The 26,046-nt window shown below is 37.0% G+C and overlaps 2 protein-coding genes across 2 annotated transcripts; one reads left to right on the forward strand and one right to left on the reverse strand.

Annotated features, from left to right (window-relative positions):
• The first annotated feature begins 8,251 nt into the window (after positions 1-8,251).
• On the forward strand, positions 8,252-20,865 carry LOC124629771 (alpha,alpha-trehalose-phosphate synthase [UDP-forming]). The gene is made up of 12 exons (XM_047163310.1): positions 8,252-8,595; positions 12,584-12,740; positions 14,396-14,671; positions 14,757-14,874; positions 14,961-15,408; positions 15,492-15,734; positions 16,082-16,276; positions 16,409-16,598; positions 17,965-18,102; positions 18,476-18,662; positions 19,010-19,116; positions 19,292-20,865. Exons 1-12 carry the CDS (start codon positions 8,465-8,467, stop codon positions 19,580-19,582), a joined length of 2,481 nt encoding a protein of 826 aa, XP_047019266.1. The 5' UTR covers positions 8,252-8,464; the 3' UTR covers positions 19,583-20,865.
• LOC124629772 (protein YIPF6) lies at positions 20,856-25,935 on the reverse strand. Its single transcript, XM_047163312.1, has 6 exons — positions 25,796-25,935; positions 25,218-25,337; positions 24,462-24,540; positions 23,810-23,981; positions 22,435-22,592; positions 20,856-21,252 (listed from the first exon to the last, which is right to left on the reverse strand). The coding sequence occupies exons 1-6, from the start codon at positions 25,820-25,822 to the stop codon at positions 21,134-21,136; spliced, it is 675 nt and encodes a 224-aa protein (XP_047019268.1). The 5' UTR covers positions 25,823-25,935; the 3' UTR covers positions 20,856-21,133.
• Between the last annotated feature and the right edge of the window lie 111 nt (positions 25,936-26,046).

Raw genomic sequence — 26,046 nt, forward strand, 5'->3', positions numbered from 1 at the left:
CTAAGACGAAGTTAATTTGCCCAGCAGTTAATTATTTTGTAGAATATTTGAGACATACAATTTTATGGTGGAAAAATATGATGTAAGTACCTACCTAATTGTTAGAATGCGATGATTGCAGTTGTGTATGTTTTTGCTCCCGTTTGCCTAGGTATACCTACATAGTATACGTGTGTAGGTAAGTGGATTCATTTAACATCAATAGGTACCTGTAGGTACATCTAAAAAAGTATATGACTGCTGCAATGTCTCTTATTATGGACTAAATATTTACTTCTACAAAACTGTTAATCGGTAAAGTCAAACACAAAGTCGGTAAAGGTGAGATGTCAAACAAAAACATCGATTTAAGAGCAATGTTTTCAAATCGCCCGTCGGTGAGAACATAATATTTGGTCACATTGTCTGAATTTTAAGATGAATAACTTAAAGATCATCGGGTAAGATGAACATTCATTAAGCATAATGTGGGCAAAGTTGCATGGTAATGAGCTGTTTGTAAGAGCATACCATTTTCCAATATGGCAATAAGCAGTTACTGCAATTTTCTTTGTTGAAACATTTCCAAACACATGGACAGAGAAGGGGACAAGGGGAGGGAAAAGAGCTGTAGAAGGAACAGAGGTGGGTTTAAGTCAGTAAAAGTGTGACACTCCCTTCTGCTGCATTCACGGCGGGAAACCATAATTTTAAGTGCTTTTCCCCACCTACAAAAATTATATCGTGTACCATAATCTTACATACTGCAAATCGTAATTTCTCCAATTAACACAGAACTGCTGACACGGTACAAATAATGAGTTAATTAAATAAATATTCAATTGCAATTTATTGTAATAATTAAGACAACTAAGCAGAAGTTTACATTGTAAATAGGTATCATTAAAGGGATGAACAATGCCAACGTGTAGATACGGTTCATAGATAAACTGCACGTGCTAATAGAGATAGAATTAAAATACATGGAAGATTTTCGACTAAGACATAAGAATTGCGATATGTGATATGCCAACTATATGATCAAAAGGGCCATAACTGCTAGTTTTTTTTCTTCTGAAAACTGATAAAATGGTCTCCTAGAGAAGTAAACATATGACGTTATGTAATGATTGTGAGGTCAGGCAAACAACACTAAACATATAAATATTATGATATCAAAGAAAAAATGCGCGGTCGTTAATAAAAATATTATTATAATTAATTAGTTCAATGTTGTTCGTTCTTAAGTATTGAGAAACCGTTATATTAAGAAGCTAATAAGTTAAATTGAACTCAAAAAATTGCCCGAGCAAGCTTTTGAAAATAAAAGTAAAGAATCGTATGATTTGTAAAATTGATATTCTAAATGAAAGTGTCGGAGGCTAGACTGAGGCTTAGGTACTGGAAGGAAGTAAGTTTTTGTAATAAATAGCAATACTGCACCTTAAAGTTAGTAACTACATTTATATTGTTTTCGTCTGTTACAGGATACTTATTCTCAAATCAGTTTACCTTCTAGCAAAGGCTTCCTCTCGCTATTTCCACTGAGTTCTGCCACTAGCCACTCTACAAACACCTAGCATAAAAATACATCTGGATATTTCTAGAAAAAACCGCAGCGATGCTTTTAATATCACAGTTAATGATAAAACGTTATCCAAGTAAATAGTACTCATGCATTTATTGATGCAGTTGTCGGTACGGTGCTAAATGCTTCCGACTATTACAATTATCAGGAAAACCATTAGGCTGTCCATGGAAATGTTTGCCATTGTGTTGGTTATGAAACGAGGTAACTTTTTCTTTTTCCTCAATGACAGTACTTTCTTGAATGCATCTTGTATCTTAGTACATTTGTATTATTTTTGGCTTCCAAAATTCGCAAATTTTGAAGATGTCTCCACTCTCATCTTGGTCATCAATCTAAGTATAATAGGCCTAATTCTTGCGCTACCTAACTTCAACAAAATAATTTTACGGATTTCAAATGAGCTTTCAAAAAATATATAGATAGGACAGTTTTGATCGGAGAAGCCCTTAACAAAACGTAATTTGAATCATCAAGCGAAATAAAAAAAAAACCTCTAAAGATAACTGTACAATACAACAGACGTAATAAACATAAGGATAACTGAACACGTGGCGAGCGCGTGCACCGGTGCAGTAATCAATGGCGCCATGGCATCTAGGTCGCCACTACCTGCATTCGATCCCGCACCAATTTGCTGAGTGCAATTGTACCTTTGAGACTTTGAGAATACCGCCATCAGACGGTAATTTACATGATAATTACTACACGAGACGACAGATAGACATTTACAACATTACGCGAGTTTTCCCCAAAGAATTAAATAGCCAGACAAGCTTTATGGTTACAACATGTCCTTTTCACCAAGTCTGGCGTTTTAACATGGGCGCACATCCAAGAATCTGAGCTCTCTATGCGAAACTAAATTAGCGTACCAACCTTTGGTTTTCAGGACTCAATGTACTTAATACCTACTTACTGCCAAAACTTTTGCTAGTCATTTTCCGTCTAGTATTTTTGACTTTTGATTCCTAAGAGTGTACGATCGTGTGAGTGTCATTCAGATTGCCTTCTTGCTCACATACTTCTTATTTACCTTTTCCTTATCAGGAATGTAGCCTTCATGAGTCCTTATTGTTTCCAGACGATCTTCGGGCACTTTGAAGATATTTCAAGTAATTAAGCCAGACCTTCCTCGGGCACGAAGCCAAACAGTCTGGATCTGAATTTGCTACTGTAAACTGCTTCCAAAAAACTTTATTGCGATCTTAAAATTTTCCAATGTTTTATAGTTTTCGCGATGATTCCGTTCCGATGTCTCGAAGATGATAAAAAGCAATAATATTCTAGTAACTATTCGGTGTTCGCAGTTTTATCTCTCCTATTTATTATGAATATGATACAATATCAATTATTTACTTTTAGGTAGGTACATACTAGTGAACCTACTCTACTTTGGACACATTAAATGATATGAGTTTCATCAATGAAATATGCAAACAATTTTGACTTCAATCTCATCAACATTTTTGCTGTAGTTAACCGGAGCTCAATTTGACCTTAGTTAGTTCAATTGCCAAAAGTCCAATTTGTTAATTGACCAATCTTGGAGTTGCCTATTTGGCATATCTTAGACAGACCTAAAGTAAAAACTGTATCTGTCTAATTAACAGTAATTTTAGGTACCCATGCATAGGCATTTTTTGTAAAAGTAGGTTAAAAACAAAGCATAAAAATAATTATTGTTAGTGTGTGTAGTGCTGAACAAGAATATTTTTTGAGACATTCGGACTCTGATGATTTTTGAGACTAACTTTAATGTCTCTAAATTATAGTTTTTAGTTTTATTTCAAGGCTGTTCTAAACCTGCAATTTGCCGATATTCGTATGATCATAAAACCCAATTTTTATCTTATCTGACCGAGTCAAGGAAGGGTCTCGATGTAACAATTATGATCACCCATCTAATGCCTGATCACAGCTAGTACAGCTTAACCTCATTTGTTTCGATAAGCGACTGCTAACACAAGCCCTTTGGGAACAATTTTATAATCAGTATTTAATTATTTGTTCCCACAATTCTGCAGAACATGTGACTCCTGTGTTGAGATCAGTAATGACTCGTATATCAATTACGCTAATACCATAACATTCCTATAGATACACCATACATACAGGCAAACACCTTCATTTATTCCAAGGCTGTGTATCTAATTCTCGAAGCGCGCACCTTCTGCAGGTAAACGGTGACAAATAAACAAACGAGCACACGTGTTTGTGACGTCACACAGTTTCAACACGCTAAGGTGTAACGGGTGTAAGCTATTCATTGATAACTAATCTGACTCATTCATATCGCCAGCCTAAACAATGTCTAACACTACAAAATTTAAATTTGGATAACAAGTACCACAGATTATGCAAAACGTTACGTAAAACCTCATTTTGCAGATAAGTTTTTTTTTTCTTGGAATTTGCATTGTCATGTAAATACGATATAATTGAATGTTTACACTTCGATAAAGATTTCGGAATATTTTGCATGTTTTTAATGATAAATTAAGTTTTAACTAGGGCATGCAATTTCGGTAAAAACAAAAATTACCGGTAAAAATTCGGTAATAAAAATATTTTTACCGGTAAACCGGTAAAACGGTAATTTTTGTATTTTTTAAAAAATGTGATATTATAACAATAAGATTGGGTAGTCTTAAAGCAAAAACTAAATAAATATGCAAAGTATAAGGTGGTAAACGTTTTTTGTGTCGTGGGCCGTAACAAAAAACATGTCAGTACCATCCGTACGCGATGTCGCCGACAAAATGCAAGAAAAACGGCTGCGATGGTACGGACATGTAAAAAGGAGTGACACCTGAGGACATCGGCAGTGTGAATGTGATACTCAATCTCAATATACCCGGTCAAAGGCGCAAAGGCAGGCCGAAACCGTGGTGGTTGAGTGTCGTAATGAATGACATGAAAATCTGCGAACTCGAAGAGGAAGATGTCTATTCAGGAGGATAGAGCGAAGTGGAAGAAGGAAGATACGGAAAGCCGACCCCGTCACAAGACGGGATAAACGCTAAGAATTACCGTAAAAAATATAATTTTCATTGAAGGGAAAGCCCTTTTTTATGGTAAATCATCAAATGACAGACTCTTTCTGTCTATTTAACACCCATGTTTTTTAGTAGGTGTTTTATGGACCAGGGTAGCAGTAACTCTTTCGAACAATCCCGCGGCCCCGGCAGGCCTTGGCCCTGCTGGGCCCCACTGGGTTTGCTGACATCTCCCTGAGGAGCCTGTGGAACAACGCGCGCCGCTGACACGGGTCTGTTGTCTATGCAGACGGTGGAACGATGAGCCACCCGAACTCACCGCCCACAGACCGACGCCTACGATGGCCGGGAGTCGTCTCTCGACCCTTAGCGCCCGTGGTGTCTTCCTGGTCCACTACAGCGGCTGGGATGAGAGGTGCTACTCGCAGTCGCTCCGCCGTCTCCTTCTCGAGCATGACTGCTTCGCAGAAGGGGCGACGGCTTCCCATTCCCTCTAGCTCCGGACCATGGCTTGAACCAGGGAAGGAGGCGAAAGGTCGCCGCTGCCTATTGCCTCGACGACAACACCGCGGTACCCTTCCCAGGCAGTGCACACCTGGACTGTGTGCTACACCGTGTCCTCAGAGCTGTCCGCATGGTGGTGAAGTAAAAGCCCTTGCTCAGTAAGGTCATAGAGTAGGTAAAATAAGCATTAGCTACATTTGTACCTTGTATGATCTGACAGCTATGAGGAAAAACAGAATAACCGAATGAATACAATTTGTTTAGATTTTATAAATTAAGATGAGAAAGAAGATTTGTATCTAACCTAGAGATAGTTAAGGACACACAAGTTTACTTTTCTAAAAAACAGCAACTTTAACACTCTTACAATACGTAATGTATGCAACATTACATTATATTCAGGCTACATAACAAAGATTTGACGTTAAATGAACAATTGCTATATTTTATCAGAAAAACGTAAAAACCGGTAAATTACCGGTTTCATATTATTTTTACCGGTAATTTAAAACTCGCAAAAATGGGCGATTTACCGGTAAAAACGAAACCGGTTAACCGGTATTGCATGCCCTAGTTTTAACTAAGAACACATTGTATCCGTTGTTAGTGACGTTTGTCTACATTCAGATATATCTCTTGCATTGTTCTCACGTTTCAGTAAATAGAAGATTTTCCATTAATTGGTGGTAATTGTTTTATTTCAGTTACATTTCCACTGAGGCACGGTTTCCATCGCGTGCGTGGTGCATCGTAAAAGTATTAGATTTAGATCTATTGATACGTCAATGGCGCTAGATCACGCAGCTGTCACTGGGTAGGCATGAACTCATTATTGCCCATAACGTGTTAAAGAGACATCGGCATATTCAATAAGCCTTCTTATTTTTAAAGTTTCAAATGAAAATGGATTTACATTTTGATTAGCTACAAATTACACTCATATAGTTACAATATAAGCGTCTTACAGGAATCTATTATTCTTTTCTCAGTAATTTACCTTCAGCTGATATAATATTATAGACATCCATCCTATTTTCCGTACTACTTGGAACATTTTGGCATTACCGTGGCAGTTCAAATTAATCACGCCCCAAAATAATTTGCTTCGACGAAATACGGTTTTCGAGAATCTAGAATCAAGATCCGATAAAGATTTTACAGAAGAGCGCACCAGGAACATATTGCACATAATATTGTCACATTTTAAAGGCTATTAAAACAATACAGCTCAGGGTAGTAGATGTCTTTTGAACATCTTTGACTGTCGTTACCAAGAACCAGACACACTGACAATCACACAAGGGGTATCAGGTTGCCCAGATTGCTGGGTCGAAGAGTTCACATAGGAGTCACTGTAAATAAAACACCGATACTCAGCTGTTTCTGGTTTATCTAGAGGCGACTCCAACATATTTTGGAAAAGGGTAAAAGGGGAAAATCAATAGAGCTAGGTATGGTGCCAATGGTTGGGGGACGTCAGCAACCCCAGCGGGGCCCAATAGGGCCAAGGCCTGCCGGGGCTGCGGCTTGTTCGAAAGAGATACCGCGGCCCTAGCACATAAAAAGGCCTACGACGGAACACGACGGTTTTTAGTCAGTAAGTCCCCAAGTCCTTGCAAATCTGTGAAGATGACGCCTGCAGCTGAGATAAACAGAAGTAGGTTAGAGACACCTATTACAACATTGTTAAGTAATATATCATTTACTTGAGACTCACGTTTAATGGCCTTTAGTGGTCGTAGTAATTACTTGTGTGGAATGACACGTGCAATAATGATTATTACTAAATCTATTAGTGTGATTCATAGGTTTTTTTTGGTAAGGCTAATATTGTTCACAAGATCAAACAAAAGCATCTCGGAAAACTGTGAAAAGTACGTTATTTTCAATAGCTTTCAAAAAGTTTATTCTTGAAATTGTTCTTATAATTTCATCTTATCTAGGGACAAAGTATTTTATTTTAAAACATGGAGAATTCTTCTAATTTGAAAGTCATCGAACATACACTAGTCATTCATGACACAATAAAATTTTACGTTTCCCAATGTGTGCCAAACTGCCAACGTCGTTAACACAGTACGTCACATGTAAACAAAAGCATACGTCACTACGTCATCAGAGCAGCATGCTGCAAGCATACCATAGACGCCACGGCGAGGAGTCATACCGCCTCGCAGCGCTCATGCGCGGGAGTCACCGGCGCACGCGACGCGCCCGTGCCCGCCACGCACGCGACACGCACGCATCACGATATGGAAACGCGGAAAAACTATTCCCGCCCGCAGTAAAACCAAATTTTACTGAAAAGTTTTATCGATGTCTCAAACGCCCGCCACCATATCGGGCGCATTGCCAATAGATTAAACATACATTATTTACGTTCGATAAATAATCAAATTCGGTGAACTCATGCTCGTTGACTGTGACAGTTACAGAAATTATTTGGGACTTGGTTTATACAGTCGCAAGGTTCATACAATTAGATTTTAATTTTTATCATTTCAACACCGATACGGTGGGGAAACTGTGCACAAAATTATCCTGTTTATAAGTGTAAATACCCGTTCCAAGGCTCTTGTAACAATAACTTGATCGTTAACTGGTGTTCATGAACCTACAGAGACGCTTCTTCGTCCTGTTCATTCACTATCATTAACTATTTCATTTAATTAATTTACAACGCACGCAGATTAATAACTCCATTTGTCTTTCGTATTAATAACGGACATAAAACTTATATTGACTGACAGGCTATCTGGTTCAAGATGAAATTCTGCATACCTTGTTGTCTGAGTACCAGATTTACTTATTATTCGAGGATAAACACGCACTCGATAAAACATTTGCAGAATGTGATTAACAAGAAAAACACGTTTTTTACCAGAACTGCTCAATTTTTTTTTTCTGCAAAACAATAAAAAAAAACACTGATAAATTATCAAAATTCTGATAAACTAGTGTAGCCTCGATTTTATTCAATCAATACAAACACCGAATTGGCATTTTCAGTGGGTTAAGATGCAAGACAATTCTCGAGGAGGGGTCAGTAGAGTGATAACCCCTTTGAATCGACTCCGCGGTTGTCCGCCGCCGCCGTACAGACGCACGCAGGAACTTCGCCCTTCTGCGACGCGTCTCGCATAGTCTATAAAGGCACCCGACGCACACAAAAGAAACAGTACGCCTTCGATCTCCGTCCATGATGTCAATTTAGACATTCTGAACAACAGCGCGGGAATCTCACACAATCGAGTTACTTGCGATGACAAAAACAATACCAAAACAGTGCTGAATAAATATTTTGATTCAAAAATCCCTCCGCTTGGGTCGCGCATGCGTGCAGTCGACGTTGTGATTGGCCGTGAATAGGAACGTTCGCAAAGAAAGCAAAAACATGAGTGGAACGGACAGCAGTGCCAGTCGATCCGCGTGCAACAGCAAGGGAAGCATGATCGTTGTGTCGAACAGGTTGCCCTTCATCCTCAAGAGAAATGACAAGACTGGCGATCTGGAGAGGAAAGCCAGGTACTGTGCACATTTTATACACCTAGTTATTTGCCAAAACAGTTCTGTGAATATTACAGCCATGATTTCATTGAGAAATATCGCTAAATCCGATTTAAGTGTCGCAGTTAAGGTGCGTTCAAGCGGATATTATTAGCGAAATAACTATAAATAAACTGCAATTAAATCTGTTTATGGATATTTTAACTAAAACATACTTTGTTTTAGAATACAGTGGCGATCTTGTTGTGTTTACTATCAATTTGTATGCTAATGACAGTGTTACTAGAACTACGCCGGTGTTGCGCGAAACATCGGTACGATTCGGGAAGCTTCCACGAAATGTTCGATTTTAAACTGCATTTCCTGACTCAACCATATCATAAAATGTATATTCTGGTATCACTTACCGTGGTGACCGTTAGGAATTTTGTTTAATACTGCATGATCTCGTTTGTAAACTCGAAAGCCGGCATTTTATATAGGCCGCGATACCGTCAGCTGTTGTCGGATGGTTTTCATAACATGATACAAGTTACGCTGGTTAATTAAAATGGTGAATTGGGTTTAACCGATTTGTGTAAATGTTTAATGATGCGCAGAAGCCTTTGTGGGGTACCTTACTATTGTAGTTGTGCATGTTGTCATACATTATGCATGGTATATGGTATTGTGTGATTGTTAAATGTAAAACATGGAGACCTTGGACTTGAATGTTTATTCTCAAGGTCATTCATGTAGCACTTTACCGTTAATTGATTCACTACGACTCTAGTGCGATGTTTTATCATTGTTTTGATTCATATTATCACGCAAAATAAAGATTGCCCTTTGATACGTAATCATGGAGGTTTTTGCTACATGATTATTCCATTGGAATTATTTTTAGAACACACATACTCGTACCTATATGTAAACAGCTAGTAGCGTAAACAAAATAGTTTTAATTTGACATAAAAACACAGATAACATAAAATCCTCGGGTGATTTAAGTTCATCGGTAACATAACTCAAATACGCGTCTTTAATCGAAGAATTTAGGTTAATTGTAACATGATTTACTATGATCTAGCTGCTTATATAAATAAGGAAAATGGTTAGTTTAATTAATAAATTAATTCATTAATAGATTAGTGATGCAGTCGTTAATAGTTGATAGATAAAGCTAGTATAGTTTGTTTTTGTTACAAATGACACAGGTTGATTAGCTAACGTCATTTAAGTACATACTTATGTATATTTACTTTATATGGAGGTACTATGGCCATTGGCCAAGATAATAGAGGTCATTGAATAGACATTTTCATAGTTAATAGTGTTAATCTTTACTACAACCTTAGGAAGTTCTTTGTTCAAATTAGAAATCGAAATGGGCTGTAAGTAATTAGAATTTTCATTACAATTGTCAGGAATTACTTTTTTAAATGTTGACAACATACATACACCAACCTAATTTAAGTCTTCGGCTCCAAAAGAAACATGAGTGGCATTTAGTCAGTAAGTTTGACACTTCCTTCTAGTGTACCCATCGGGGTAATAATAATGATAATTTCTCTAAAAGAGGTTAGTTACACAGCAGGCTAGGCACAAACAATATTTTTCTCCTAAATTGATAACAAGCAATAATTTTGCGGATGTTTTAGTCTTTTAGGTATCCTCATTTCTATTATAAGTAAACTAATATATGGTAGATATGTTAATTAGGTCTCTAGATAGTAGCAGTCACGATCCTTCTGCAAGTCAAAGTTAAAATTAAACTAAGACATATGGTTTTGATAACCTACATATCGTCTGCTGGCATATACGTAGGTAATATAACTAAACATGTAAGATTCAATCATTTAATTTATTAGTTAAATGCCATTGTGTTTTCGCTGAAGAATTGATAAACAATGAAGTACATAAGTACCTACTGTTATATTCGCACACAAACAGTCTACAGTCAATTAGCATATAGGCACTAAGGAAATGAAAATTGCCATTTAACTAACAAGAATTACAAAAATCTATAAAGAAATAATTGATACAACAAGCTAAAAAAATTTTGAACAATAAGTAGGTATAAACCTACTACGATAATCTCAGAAATTAAACCTGGTACAAGATACAGCTAGCAGAGAAAAAAGTATGAACAGAAAAAATACTACGATTTTATTCTACGTCTATGCATTTCACTATTTGAAAATCGGCGTAGTATCGTAGCAACTGCGTAGTAAATGACGACGTTGAATAGCTGCTACGAAAGACGGCCCAATTTCACTGTTTATGGTTGCTTATTTTATTTTCTACTGTTATAAAATATAGTTCCCCTACTAACTATAAACAAAAGAAAAAATAGCATAAATCAAAAAAGATCAGTTATTATTTAATAGAAACTTCGATGAAGACTCGTAAGCAATCAATAACAAAGAAAATAGTGAAATAAGTACGAAAACAAATATTTTCGGTAGTTTACCTATAATTATCATATTTTATCATGATTCAGTGAATTATATTTACTGGAAAACGACACGCAATGCCTGTAAATATTTATCTTGTTTATTACGCTTTTAATTAAAATCGTTTTTGTTTTGTTTGTTTGGTTATCGGGATAAAGATATTATGTAGGTCAAGCAGAGTCGTACATTATGAGTGCTAAAACGGATAAGGGAAGGGTTCCAAAGATCCACCTAGGTATACTCGTATATGGTGATTATTATTATAATCATAAGTCTCACTTTTTAATATTTGATCAATGAGGAATCTAAAGCTTGTCAGTATTTTATAGGTTTTGGTATTGTGAGACAGATGCAAAACGGCTCAAAAATTGTGAATGAACAGGTTTCAGCTACAATGTTACAGGTATCAAGTGTTAAATCTTTATAATTGAATAAACAACATTAAAATCAGTTATCATGAAAATTATAAACTTTACTTATCATACCTTTATGTTTTTAAAATAGTTCGCAAAAAAATAAAGAGATATTTATCTTATATAACAATGAAAAACTGATTCTTTAATAAAACGGGTAACTACACAAGTTAATTAAACATGATAACGAATAACAACAATGATTCCCTATCTGCTGTAATCTTTCCACGACCACCACGTAATATTTACTCATATTATTTACTATACATATGAGTGCAAAAAATTGGGGTCAGCTCCAAATGTCTCAGGTACACTTTTTTGAACCTAAAGCCTTGATAACTTTTTCATGCGAACAATCGTAAATATACTTTTATAAAAAATAAAAAAACTTATTTGAGCAAGTCATGTAATTACATTTCTTATTATGATATAACTGTATATTAATAACTAACCTAGCAACCACATTCGTTGTGAAGCACTAAAGACTTGAGTACCTGTTGAAGTGCAATTCAAACATCAAAGCATCAAAATATTGAAGAATATTGAACAGCTTGTCAAAACTACACAAGGCACACCTTACAACACCCAAAAAATGGAAGATATTTACATTATTCTGAGTAGCTGACCCGGATTCTTTGGCCCCGTGTGTAGGAAAACGTGACATTTTTTACAGTCGAATGGAACAAATTGTATGACACGTGGCGGGTCTAGTCGGCTGATACAGCTGATTGACTTCGTTGACAATTGCTAGAGGGGCACCAGGGATGTTGATTTCCGTGCGAGTAAACTATCCAATGACTTACATCATACGTGTCATTAATCACATTTCAGATTTTTGCACATCACATTTCAACTTTGACGAAATAGCTTAAAGGCCTCAATGTAGTGCATAACATGAAATTATACCATCTACTACAAATTAGCGACCTAAACACTATTCTATCATCATCTCAGCTCTGGGGCATCCACAGCTGAACGTAGGCATTCTCCTGATTTTAAATAGATGATCTAAAGGTGACTGCGTCCAGGACCTAGCACCTCTTTCAAATATCAACAACTCTATATTCAATATGAACCTTAACTATAGCCAGATAAGAAAGTGTTTTCCTTGTTGTGTATAGTTGTAGCACCTCCTCATAATTTGTTATTTCTCCTCAGTGCTGGTGGGTTGGTGACAGCAGTAGCTCCAGTGGTGATCCGTGGAGGCGGCATCTGGGTGGGATGGCCAGGCATACATCTGGACGACCCCAACGAGAAGATCCCGGAGTCAGACCCCAACGACAAGACCCCTACTGCTGGCTTGCTATCAGAGAAGGTAAATTAAGACCTTGGAATACGAAAAAAAGAATTTAATTCAATAAATAAGTAGGTAGTGCCAGATAATTGTCGGTTGTCTGACCAAATGCAATATTTGTCAACACAAAAAACATGCAGCAAAAAATCAATAGTTTCCGAGCATTCTAAGCAATTTCCTACTAGTGTCAAAACATCGAAATCCAGACAATGTGACTCGATAATGTGACACCTTGAACCGTTCTGAATGACACAGAGCAACGACAGGCCACAATGTTGGAATGCACCATTAAATCTTTACGCTTCATTAACTTTACTGGGTTCTTCTTCTTAAGATTATGAATAGTCATTTGCATGTAGGAGAGATTTTTGTTAGGTAAGCATTAGAAAGGTTTCCCGTACAATTCACATTAATTTACAAAACAGGAACTCAGGGATTATCTCTTCAGCTTTGACAAGCAATATTGTCAGCCATTAACGTTCTTTTAAAGGACTTGCTTGGAAACAAGCAACACCATGTAAAATTATACCAATATTAAACTATGTGGAATAGTTAATAACGGTTCCTATGAATACACATTCAATTTTAAAAATAAGGGAACAAATATACATTTTGTAAACTTCAGTAAAACTGTTTGCTAACACAAGTGAATAACTTCGGCCTTGCACCTCACGTGACCGTGTTCATTGTGCAAATAATTCGCCAATTTGCTCAGCGCTATACTATACTTCATAGATGGTCACAGCATTAGATATTACTTTATACATAAAATCATGACATCATCCATGATTCTACATAATTGTAAACAGAGACACCTCCACCAGAAATAATTATATTTACTTTTGATGAAAACCCACAAATGATACCATTGCTAGTTACGTTTATAATGTAATTCAACTCCACTGAAAAATTCCGCGTGGAAAGTTAAAACACATTGTCTTATCTCATGGTCAGTCGCATTTGTAAACAGTAGACCACAACGTGATTTTTTAGTTTCATAATAAACAGGACTTCATAGTCCTATATGTATATGTAGTAAAGTCATTTGTGTTTACAATAAAAACCTTTATTCAAGGCATCATCAACATCATACAGTTTCCAACGTACGTAAAGCAATTAACATGCCTAATTAGCATCAAAGCAATATAGTACTTGTTTTATATGTTACTAAGCAATCAGTGTTGCCAAGTATTATCTATTATTATTCGCAATCAATGGTTATTTCCTGTAAACTAAAGGAAAATTTCAGGAAGTTAGTCTACTAGTTATTTTCCAATCGCACATCTTATCTGATAAAAGATGAATGTGACCGCTTATATCTAATGAGCTTCATGTTTTATTGCTTTGCGTAAATATATTGTAAAAGGCTTATGGGAATGATGTAAATATAAATATGAACTTAGTGTTTATATTATTCTTATGCAATGAAAGGAATTATGGGAGCTTGATACGGAATTAAAACGCTTGATTTACCATTATCAGAAGGTTCATGAGGTAGGTACGAACTGTTTTTCAAAAATACGGCCAATGCTGCAAGACTACTGTTTAGGTCATAGAACAACTTATTTGTTCCTTATACTGGTTATGCTTATGCCAGAAGATAATGGTCGCCTTTCAAATCACGTGAGACTTCCAAATGAATCATTAGTTCAAACGCCCTTATTATCTTTTTCCAGATAGTCCCCATCCACGCTGAGCCCAAACTCTTCGATAGCTACTACAATGGCTGCTGCAACGGAACCTTTTGGCCCCTCTTCCACTCCATGCCTGACCGAGCCACCTTCATCGCTGACCACTGGAAGGCATACATCAAGTGCAACGAGGAGTTCGCTGAGAAGACAGTACATGCTCTGCATCTGCTCAAACAACAGAAAGGGAAGAATGGAACCTCTCCACCTATCGTGTGGGTCCATGATTACCATCTTATGTTAGCTGCTAACTGGATTAGACAGGTATGTTGAGTATCTGCTGGTGGTCTTCCAATTCCAATTTCTAAGGCCATATATTTTATGCGGTCTTTTGTTTTTTTCTTTCCAGCGAGTCGAAGAAGATGACATAAAATGCAAGCTGGCGTTCTTTTTGCACATTCCTTTCCCCCCATGGGACATTTTCAGACTGTTCCCATGGTCTGATGAAGTATTGCAGGGCATTCTTGGTGAGTTACATGTTTAACATTGCTGTATTTTTTCAAAATGCTTTCGAACTTTTTAATTTTAATCGATAATGTTTTATTCTCTTCAGGTTGTGACATGGTCGGATTCCACATAACTGACTACTGCCTGAACTTCATAGATTGTTGCCAAAGAAACTTAGGTTGTCGTGTGGACAGAAAGAATCTGCTAGTTGAATTGGGAGGTCGCACCATCTGTGTCCGACCCCTGCCTATCGGAGTACCCTTCGACAGATTCGTGCAGTTGGCACAAAACGCAAAACCAGTGCTCTCTACAAGCCAACAAATTATATTAGGAGTTGATAGACTGGATTATACCAAAGGATTAGTACATAGACTGAAAGCTTTCGAGAGATTACTGGAAAAGTATCCTGAACACATCGAGAAGGTGGTGCTGCTTCAGATCTCGGTGCCGTCAAGAACGGATGTCAAGGAATATCAGGACTTAAAGGAAGAGATGGATCAGTTGGTTGGAAGAATTAATGGAAGATTTACCACTCCAAACTGGTCACCTATTAGGTAAGTTTCTGGAAAACCACGCAATTTTACTTTAGTGCCACAACATACGGTCAAGTTCTAACTTTTTCTTAAATAACTTCCAGGTACATTTACGGTTGCGTTGGCCAGGATGAGCTAGCTGCTTTCTACCGCGATGCTGCAGTAGCCCTGGTTACACCTCTACGAGACGGCATGAACCTCGTTGCCAAGGAGTTCGTCGCCTGTCAAATCAACAAGCCTCCCGGAGTACTGATCGTGTCACCCTTCGCTGGTGCTGGAGAAATGATGCACGAGGCTCTCATTTGTAACCCATATGAATTGGATGATGCTGCTGAAGTCATTCACAGGTATGAATACCCATTTATTGTTGTCGATTGAGTTAATAGCAGTATTTTTGTTTTTGTTGAAGGTGCACATTTAATGAGTCTCTGATATTTCAAGAGTTAGTGCTTACATTAAAATGTTATCAGGGTAGCTTATGACGTCAATTTTAATTACAATTGCGTTGCTTATGTGATATATGACGATTATTAACCTATTATTAAACGTTTATTTCTCTCCGGTCAATGGTTATCGTTGTCATTGACACCAGGGTTGTCGAACGAATCATAACAGCTTCGCAACTGTCATTATTGTATATTGCTATTGAGGGTACTTACGAAATAAATGAACATGTATTGATATTCCGTTTCAGGGCGCTGATAATGCCAGAAGATGAGCGCACAGTCCGTATGAACCACTTGAGAAGACGTGAGCAGCTAAATGATGTTGACAGCTGGATGAAGGCTTTCTTAAAAGCCATGGACTCTTTGGAAGAGGAGGCTGATGATATTGGTGCCACTTCCATGCAGCCTGTCACCATTGATGACTTCGATGAATACCTTTCCAAGTAAGTTTTCTGACCACCTACCGTGCCTGTACCTTTAGAGAACCTCAATGCTCTGGTTATATTATTTCCTGCTGTACATAACCTGACTTCATCCAATCATTTATACTCAATTACGTTTGTTCTCCGTTTCAGGTACATTGGCTACACACAAAAGCTGGCGTTACTGCTTGACTACGATGGTACTCTAGCCCCCATCGCGCCTCACCCTGACCTGGCAACCTTACCCTTGGAGACCAAGCATACTCTGCAGAGGCTATCCAATATGTCCGATGTCTACATCGCCATCATCTCCGGCAGAAATGTCAACAACGTTAAGAATATGGTGAGTGCGCACTCAAGCAAATTGTTTTAATGATTTCCCGAACAAGAGGAGATTCTCAATTCCGATGTTTGTATTATCTCTAGTTGCCAATTAAAAACTTTTTCTGATGAGCGGTTGAGATTCTTAAATGTTGCTTCATAAATATCTGTTTCATCGTTGAAGAACTCTAGAACTTTTCGATAAACGGAAAATTACGAGAAAAACTAGTCTAGTTGCTACTAAGTCTTTGTATGGTTAGCTTAAGTTAGTTAAAGTGAATAATCATTAAGATTATTCACTTTAACTAACTTATAACTTTTTGTTCTTATTTCAGTTTAATAGCTTAAATTAGGGTCACTTCGTATTAACCGACGTAAGAAACGATAAACGCTCGCTAAACGCAGTACCTATTTACCCAGATTTTCTTTATGTTCCAAAGGTTATCGAAATAAAAAAATATTTTGTGCATTCTTGGTGTACATGTTACAAAACGATAAGCGCTGTTTTAGTATTTATTTAAATTGTAATCTCAAGAGGCATTTGTTCTATTGATTCAGATTAAAGTTTCACATGAATCAATTCTAACAAACGTCTTGATAACATTAAATAAGTAGGTATAATAAAGTACCTACGTAGCAGCCTTCTCAAAAGTTCATTCAGGAAAAAAAAAAACAATAATATGCTCCAAAGCCATCGTAATTTGTTATAAATTGGGTCAGGTCATGTTTAGGCATTAAAATAAGTTTTATTATTCTATTTACAATAATTTCAGCATTGAACCTTAACGGTTTCATCTATATCAGCCGTAGTGTCACAGAGTGAACGTTCATTGAAACTATCGGCTGGCTTGCAAATAAATAACAAGGTCCACAGTACTGAACTTTGACTGCCGCTATCAGTATCACAGTTTAAAACAAAAATATTTATATTGTTCACGTACCTAGCACCCTTGATAATGTTATTACAACCGGGTTATGAACCCACTATGTACTTGTGTGTCATTTGTGTTGCTGTTACGTAATATTTGTATGGCGGCCATGTTTTTGTCCTTGTTTGCTGAAGTTATATAGTACCTTAATTCTATCTCAAACATGCAAGTGTACCTACCTTACATATTATGCAAGTTTGCTGTGAAATGAAAACAAACTGTTTGTTGTACGTATGTTGGTGAGAAACCTTGGTCGTATGAAAAACAATGGAATGTTGACGGTTAGCCATATTTTTTGCTACATTAAACTTGACATGCGTAGGGTCTTCGATAGACTAGGTTCCGTTTATAATAATACTAGGAATACATACGGCCAAGGGTCTATGTCTATTTAATTCTGCCGCTCTCAGATCAGACCCTTTTCTTATAGAATATCATAACCTTATTCCCTTTCTCCAGGTTGGCATTGAAGGCATCACGTACGCGGGTAACCATGGTCTGGAGATCCTACACCCAGATGGCAGCAAGTTCGTTCACCCCATGCCTATGGAGTTACAGGACAAAGTCGTCGATCTGCTCAAGGCTTTGCAAGAACAGGTAAGTCTTTTCCCTCTGGATTTATTCACTTAATTGGCAGAAAGAATAGTAGGTAATAGGACATATTCAACATTCAACAAGCTAATGTCCTAGCATCCTAAATTACTCGTCGGGGTCGGCTTCTAGTCTAACCTGACGCAGCTGAGAAGCAGTATTTTACATGGACCGTCTCTCTGATCACAACACAGAGGGACTCGTCATAACAACATCGTCCATTCACGCTGATTGCTTAACCCTATGAGCGATCGGCCCATGCGACTGTTACTTAGCTACGTGCTCCTAGATGATTCTATCTAAGAGACTACGCTAGATGATTCTATATAAGGGACTACAAACCAACCCCTTAATACCTATTCCTTATTTCCCTCTCCAGGTGTGCAAAGACGGAGCCTGGGTAGAGAACAAGGGAGCTCTCCTGACGTTCCACTACCGCGAGACGCCGGCGGACAAGCGGCCGGCGCTGGTGGAGCAAGCTCGCAAGCTCATCACGGCGGCCGGCTTCACGCCCGCGCCTGCGCACTGCGCCCTCGAGGCCAGGCCACCCGTCGAGTGGGACAAGGGTACGTCCCTAGATATAAATGGAAACAAACCTTTTATAAAGACAAGCCCCTTTACAGTGCAATAGAAAAAATGTATAAAGAATAGCACCATCTCTCAAGACTTTGTAGGTTTTACGAAAGCCTGTAATACTAAACCGACAGAAGGGAATGCAAGAAGGTATATAGATAATTTTCATAGTGACTCATTAGAATAAATAGTTAGTGCGAGGAGGAAATTAAACTACTTCTCATAGGTGGTACGAGTTGGTAGTACGACAAGGACTAAGCCATTTTTCTACAGATTTAGGTGTCCGTTTTCTGGATAATTGCCAAACCTTATCTCAATTTGAGAATGTTCCCCTTCCCAGGTCGTGCCTCCATTTACATCTTGAGGACAGCCTTCGGTTTGGACTGGAGCGAAAGAATTAGGATTATCTACGCTGGTGATGACGTCACCGATGAAGATGCCATGTTGGTGAGTATCTACCGTTAACAAAACTATCTTTGAATTACAGAAAAAATATTTTTTAAAATCATCAGATACGTCCTGAAAGTTGAACTGGAAATCAACATTTTGTTGAATTTAGGAAACTGAAAATCACCAATGAGGTGGTGAATCCACACTTACCTTTATTTTTTCCCAATTCCAGGCCCTCAAAGGTATGGCAGCTACATTCCGCATCGCGTCATCTCACATCACGAAAACATCAGCGGAACGCCGTCTATCCTCCACGGACTCAGTCCTGGCCATGCTCAAATGGGTGGAACGTCACTTTTCCCGCCGCAAGCCGCGCGCCAACTCGCTGACGTACAAAAGCGCGCGAAAGGCCAGAGACACCATACAGATGCACATGTCTTACCAGATGCCAGCTAAGACCTCCCCGCGTCACACTCCCCCGCTCACGCCCGATAAAACCTCCAGCGGGTCCGAGTCCAGTTAAACCATCAACTGTCCTTTATCTATGACATCTGTAGACTAACAAAATACTGTACTCTAAAAAGGACAGCATGCTTTTAGAAAGAAGATTTCAAGTCTTTCTTGATTTGAATGAATCAAGAATACTGCAATTTCATCATTGGTAGATACTAGGTAGTGTGTTAGTCCATCGATGTCGTTTATCCTATCAGTGTAATACTTAAGCGTCGTGTTATTTAATTCCATAAGTAGTTGTTAATTTCTCATTATCATTTAATGATTTATTCCAACACTTTTTTATGTCGCTGAAATAGCAAAGCTGAGGCTGCTGAAAAAATATTTTTATTTTATAAACGATTGTGTCGAAGTTTGATATTGAACAAAATGTTTCCTAAAAGTCCTTGCCAAATATATTTCAAAAATGTATTGAAAATATTCTTAATATATCGATGTATATGAAGTGTGATAAATGTATTAATTACACTTCTTGATTATGTAACAACAGAGTAGTCAGTATTTAATACTAAAAAACGTTCCTGCAGCTTTAAACTTTAGGAAATAAAAACGACGCACTTTTTAGTTTCAAAATTACATAATCATCAAACTGAGCTTATTCACTGAGATCATAATTTAGTAAAATTGACTGAATAGTATTTATAAATTATTTGTCTAAATTATACTCTTGAAGACCTGACATTAATGTTAAAATAATTGGATGTTTAAGTTTCATGATACAATCCCATATAGATGTTACTAAGTACTTCACTCGTGTAGCGTAACGTTGCATGCCATTTAGTGATACAACTTATTTATGTGATAGACTAGTGATAATTCGTCTGTAAGGCTATGTAATGTTATATTAAACGTAGGTACGTAATGAGATTAGTGCACAACTTTAAATAGCGCACGATCCGTAGTGATTTTGATGCATTTTCAAGTTTGGCTATGTAATAGTGAAACGATGCGCATTTTACATGTATGGCTAATGTTTTGAAGCATATATATCAACAGATATCAATTAACATAAGTGTATTTATGCACCTTTTGCTATATTCAAACCGTAATCTAAATGTGAATTTAACTTATACTCTTGTTGTATCTAACCTTATTATCATCTGACGTGTAAATCTCTGCGATGTTGTAAATAATGTGATCTATATATAAAGATTGTAATACTGAACTAGTCTAGATGTTCATGCCAGGCCGTGGCAAACACGCACTGAAATGTCTCGAATTTGTATCATCCTGTATTTTTAGATACATATTGATGTTATAAGGATTCCAATAAAACTTTCATGAGACGGAAAATAGTTTTTTAATTGATAATATATACAAAAACGGTCATCTACAATCTTAGTAAAAGAATGATTGACTCGAGTCAACGTTTCTAAAACTGGAATGTTAACATTGTGCCATATACCATACGAGTAAGTGTATCCAAAAGAACTAAACATCGATGACGTAGTTTATTTTTATGAATAAATACATTAGTTACAGTCAAGAGTGATGCACTTAATTAACGTATATTCACAATTACACTAAAGAGTCTGTATCACAATAAATGCTTGTCTATGGCCTAGACGTTGCTGTGTGACACGACGAGCCACGACAGTATGAAGTAGAACAGGCAGATGGGGTACACTGCCAGCGCCTTCTTGCCTTCAGGCTGGCTGTCTCCCAGGAACTTCGTCGCGGCTGGAACCGTACAGTACAACATATTAATATACTCTTCTTATTTCTGCCATATAGATTGGTATCTTGTCCTGGGTTACGCTTTGGCACACCCTGCCGTATATCCGAACACGAAAAAGCCAATAACGGATACTCCAAAACATATATTTAACATAATTATGTCGCCATAACTTTAATTGAGAAAGAAATAACATGGCGATCCATTTTCAATGGCAGATAAAGATAATGGATGGACTATTAAGTTAATGAGAACTTGCAACTACTAATACACATTTTAATACACAATACTCATAAATCCATCCACCTAATCATAATCAGTATACATAAACTAATTTTATGTTTCCCATAAAATATCTATAAATTCTAGATTTTATGTATTGCCCTAATAATTTGGCCTCTAACTTATCCCAGTTTATGAACCTAATAAAATCTACCAACCACATCTACACAAACTTATTTTATAAAGACAAAAAGGTTGTTTGTTTGCACGCGAAAGTATCAGAAAACAACTGAGGCCCGATTCTCCTAAGTTAATAATGTCAAAATTGAATAGAAATCGAATCTCAATATGATCGCAATAGCAGTTTTAACCATATCGGGCATTCTGCTACAAAAAGACCAATCGTATTCCAACGACATTCGATTGGTTTGCGATTGGTCTGCTATTTTGGTGATTTTGGTCTATACGGTAGTTTGCTCTACAATCATATCATTATCATTTGTCTGCAAATGATTTACGATTGCACGTAAATCATTTGCAGACAAAATGATTCATTATTGAATGACAGAAAAGATTAAAAACGTTTATTTCAAAGAAAAAATAAGGGGAATGCCACATACGCTTCAATCGTAATCGAGTCGTGATTGGATCGCAGTCGAATGTGAATCGTATGTCGCTTAAGTAAAATTAGGAGAATCGGGCCACTGATTCTATTTAAAAAAATCTTTCTGTGTCAAATAGCGCGTTTATTGAAGAAGGCTTACACACCTTTTTATCAAGATACGCGAATAAGTTCACATGGAATGCGGTAGGAGTCGCTAGTAGAAGCTAGTCCTTTGCATAAAATCGAACAAATTATAATCTTAATAGGTATAGGTAGTGTTAAGGTCCCAGTAGTAAAGTCCCATGCAGCCCAATATTAACAGAATAAAATTAACTTTAAAAAATCATACGAAAGAACTCACCAAACGTAGCCCAGATGAAGCCGACCATAGATATGACCAGCCTGAGGAAGAAGAGGAACGTGGTCTGTGTAGTAAACAGTATGACGCGACAGAGCACCAGCGACAGCGCCACCGGGAACATGCAGTAGCCCAGCACGCATACTGACTGGAAAAACGAACTGCAACACAAGAAGATTGATTGTTAAAGTTAGCCTCCGTACCTCGAGTGTATGTTACGGCCCTTCAGAGAGCAGTCAACTCTGCAGGGCCAACCTGCCGGGGCTACGGGATTGTTCGAAAGATATACTGAGGCCCGGGATCATGGAGTAACATGATGGGTTTTAGTGTGAGACCACTGCACAGTGATGTAATCATTTCCCAGAAAAAGAAATAGTAGTGTCGAAACAATGCAATATAACGTATTTTTGTAGGCATACAAACACAACCTAACACCTAACCTAACAGTAACTAAATACAATTTCATTTCACTCATGCTGAATAAGATGTATTTTGACACGACTTGTGCCTCACTACACATAAAGACAATCAATTGTTAGACTACCTATTGTTAGACACTATAAACACCAGCTAGTGCGCCCAAATCGCACCACATTACATTTACGCTCAGACGTGGAGACTGCCCCCCAGTCAACTTGGGTCATGACAATCTACCTCGGTCAAATTGTGTAAAATACCTAGGATTCTACCTGGATAGGAGACTAACATGGAAAGACCACCTAAGGACAAAAAGGACAGAAATAAACTACCGTTTCAAAAGTCTCCTTTGGCTACTGGGTCGACAATCTGCATTATCACTGAGTAACAAGCTAAGAGTGTACTGCGCCATTATAAAACCAATCTGGACATATGGCATCCAACTGTGGACCTCTGCTAGCAAATCGAACATTATGTGCATACAAAGAGCCTAAAACAATATCTTGAGGGTCATAGCAGCTGCCCCTTGGTACTCAGAAATCCACCAGTATCTGGAAATGCCAACCATTCATGAAGAAACCAAACGGTACCTCAACAGATATAAGGAAAGGTTGAGCTCCCATCCAAATCCTCTGTCACAGTCACTACTGGTGCAGAACCATCTAAAAAGAGACTCAAGAAAGCTGACATTGTGCTGCCTGACTAAATAGAATTGGGCACTGGCCCCATTACTATAAATACCCTTCTAGTATCTCCACGCATCTGATCATAGTCTGAGTAGACTGATAGCAAAAACTTTAAACACCATCTGTGTCAATTACAAAACATATATATTACGTGTTATATTATTATTTACCAAGTTAAGGTAAATTACTTAAAAATACAATATTTTCAGTAAAATGAAAACAGTATTGTATATTTTCTGACAGCACGTAGCTTAAAATATGAAAGTTATACTTACATGTTACCACCCAGCAATTTAGAGTTTAATGTGACAACGGCAGCTCCAATCCATACTAATACAAATACTTCTGCAAACTCTGGGCCACCGTCATTGGTGTTGTCTGCTACCTCTGTGCCTTGTAGGATGGTGGCCATCAGAGTACAGAGCAAGAGGGGGCCCCATAGATCCCCTGGAAACATTGGTAAAGTAATATTAGATAATATTATTAAGTAATATTAGATATCCCTGTAGTGATAAGTCAGGAAGGGCAAAACCGTTCTCTGGTATTATGAATAACTGCCAAAGAAATGTCAACTATAATGACGTTGTTATAAAAGCGAAAATAACTTTTACACATAAAGACATAATCTTTGTTGTTATTAAAAAATTCTTTGACCTATTAATTTTGTATTGAAGTGGTTTTTGTTACAAGCCAAATTGATGTTTAAGATTATTGTCTATGTAATGCTTGTGCGTTATCTTAAGTTAAAACTGAAGTACAATCACTTGATAGTGAAGGTAATCAATTGATTGATACCTATCTAAACACTATAATTGTAACAAATTTTTCATAATGGGGTTTTATGGCAAAGAACCTAGAAACTAAAAATTATAAATATACTTGTTTCTATAAAACTAGGATGCTAAAAAAAATAAAAAATTAACTCACATTCTTTTAACAAACTAGTCTTCTCTCTAGGAATTAGTACATGGTAAAACTTATTCCCGACTGCTCTCAGATCTCGCAGCTAAAAATTATAAATAATGAACATTAATAATTTTGACAATAACTGCATATCCTTAAATAAAAACTACAAGGTAAATAAAAATAAAGTGCTAAATCTACAGTTTCTATTGGAAATTAAATATATTTTTGGAAAAATCGCAAGATTGGAGTTCACCAAAACACCTATACTCATTACAATCATAGACAACTCGTAACACAGTTAAAGCTAAACAAAAAAAAGAATGAAGTTGGTCCATAAAGTAGCCACTTGCCATAACAAATGGAAGTGCATCTTAACAATAAATAATAGGACCACTTCATTACGGCAATCATTCACTTGCTACTTAACTGAAAATCTACTGTATTCTGTGTTGCACTAGGTTAGAATTTCTCTGCCATCACTCTTCAGAATCTCAGTTTATACAGTAACAATACAATTTACATATGCTCATGGTACCCGTATATAGAATTTAACCTTATATGAGTGTAGATCTATCTTGTGACATAAATATATATATTTTCAACATAGATTGGATTGATATTTTGAATACTAGGCAGATCAATTACCAGAAAGGTTAATTGTTATTTTAACTTATTTAACAAATTACTACTATTTACCTACTAATATCTACTATTCAAGAAATACGTAGTATCCATCTAACTTCCGTAAGTATGTTCATTTGCAAATGGTAAACTTACAAATGTTTCTTTGATAGGTTCATCAAGAGTGTTGAATTCCATGCTGTCTCCGGAGGGTATGCCTCTTGAGGGTATGTTCATCTCACCCTCCACAACTCCCACGTCCCCCGCAGGGTACATCTAGATAACAATAATATATCTATTGCATACAATATTGAACAATACGCATATAATTATTATGGTATAAAAAATGGATGCAGAGTAATCAAATAGCAGCTTAAATAATATCAGTGTAATTGATTCATTAAAACTTAATTATTTTGAGGACGTTGTGGACTAATAGGACTGATAAAAATAGTACATACCGTAAACTGAACAACATTATCGAGGTACATCGTATTGGAAAACGATGATTACAGAGTAAAAGCCTATGACTCACTTAAACATATTTTGGGGCATAAAATGGATTGCAAGGATCAAACACGTTCACAAGCCTATTTTAAAAGTATTTTGCAAAACTCTGGAGTACATTTTATGCCACCAAATTATTATTTTAGGGTGGAACTTTGAAAAAATCATGATATTATTTGCGACTGGATTAAGCATTTTTGCGGATACTTCAAGGATTAGAAACTTACGTCGTATTTCGTGTCGAATGAGGTCATGTTCGTTTTTGAGGCTGCACAATTCTAACACAATAAAATATGGATAAAATAAATAAACTCCAACACATCAAACACTCATTGAAAAATTCTCTGACATTTCGAGTTTCAGACTTGCCAATGTAAAAAAATGTTTTTTTTTTAATGGATACAAGCTGTGTAGTTGTCACTTCGCACCACTGTTTGCTGTGTTAGTTAACATAATTGTTATTCATAATACACATGCA

This window comes from Helicoverpa zea, chromosome 4 (assembly GCF_022581195.2).
Source record: "Helicoverpa zea isolate HzStark_Cry1AcR chromosome 4, ilHelZeax1.1, whole genome shotgun sequence".
NCBI classification, from domain to species: domain Eukaryota; kingdom Metazoa; phylum Arthropoda; class Insecta; order Lepidoptera; family Noctuidae; genus Helicoverpa; species Helicoverpa zea.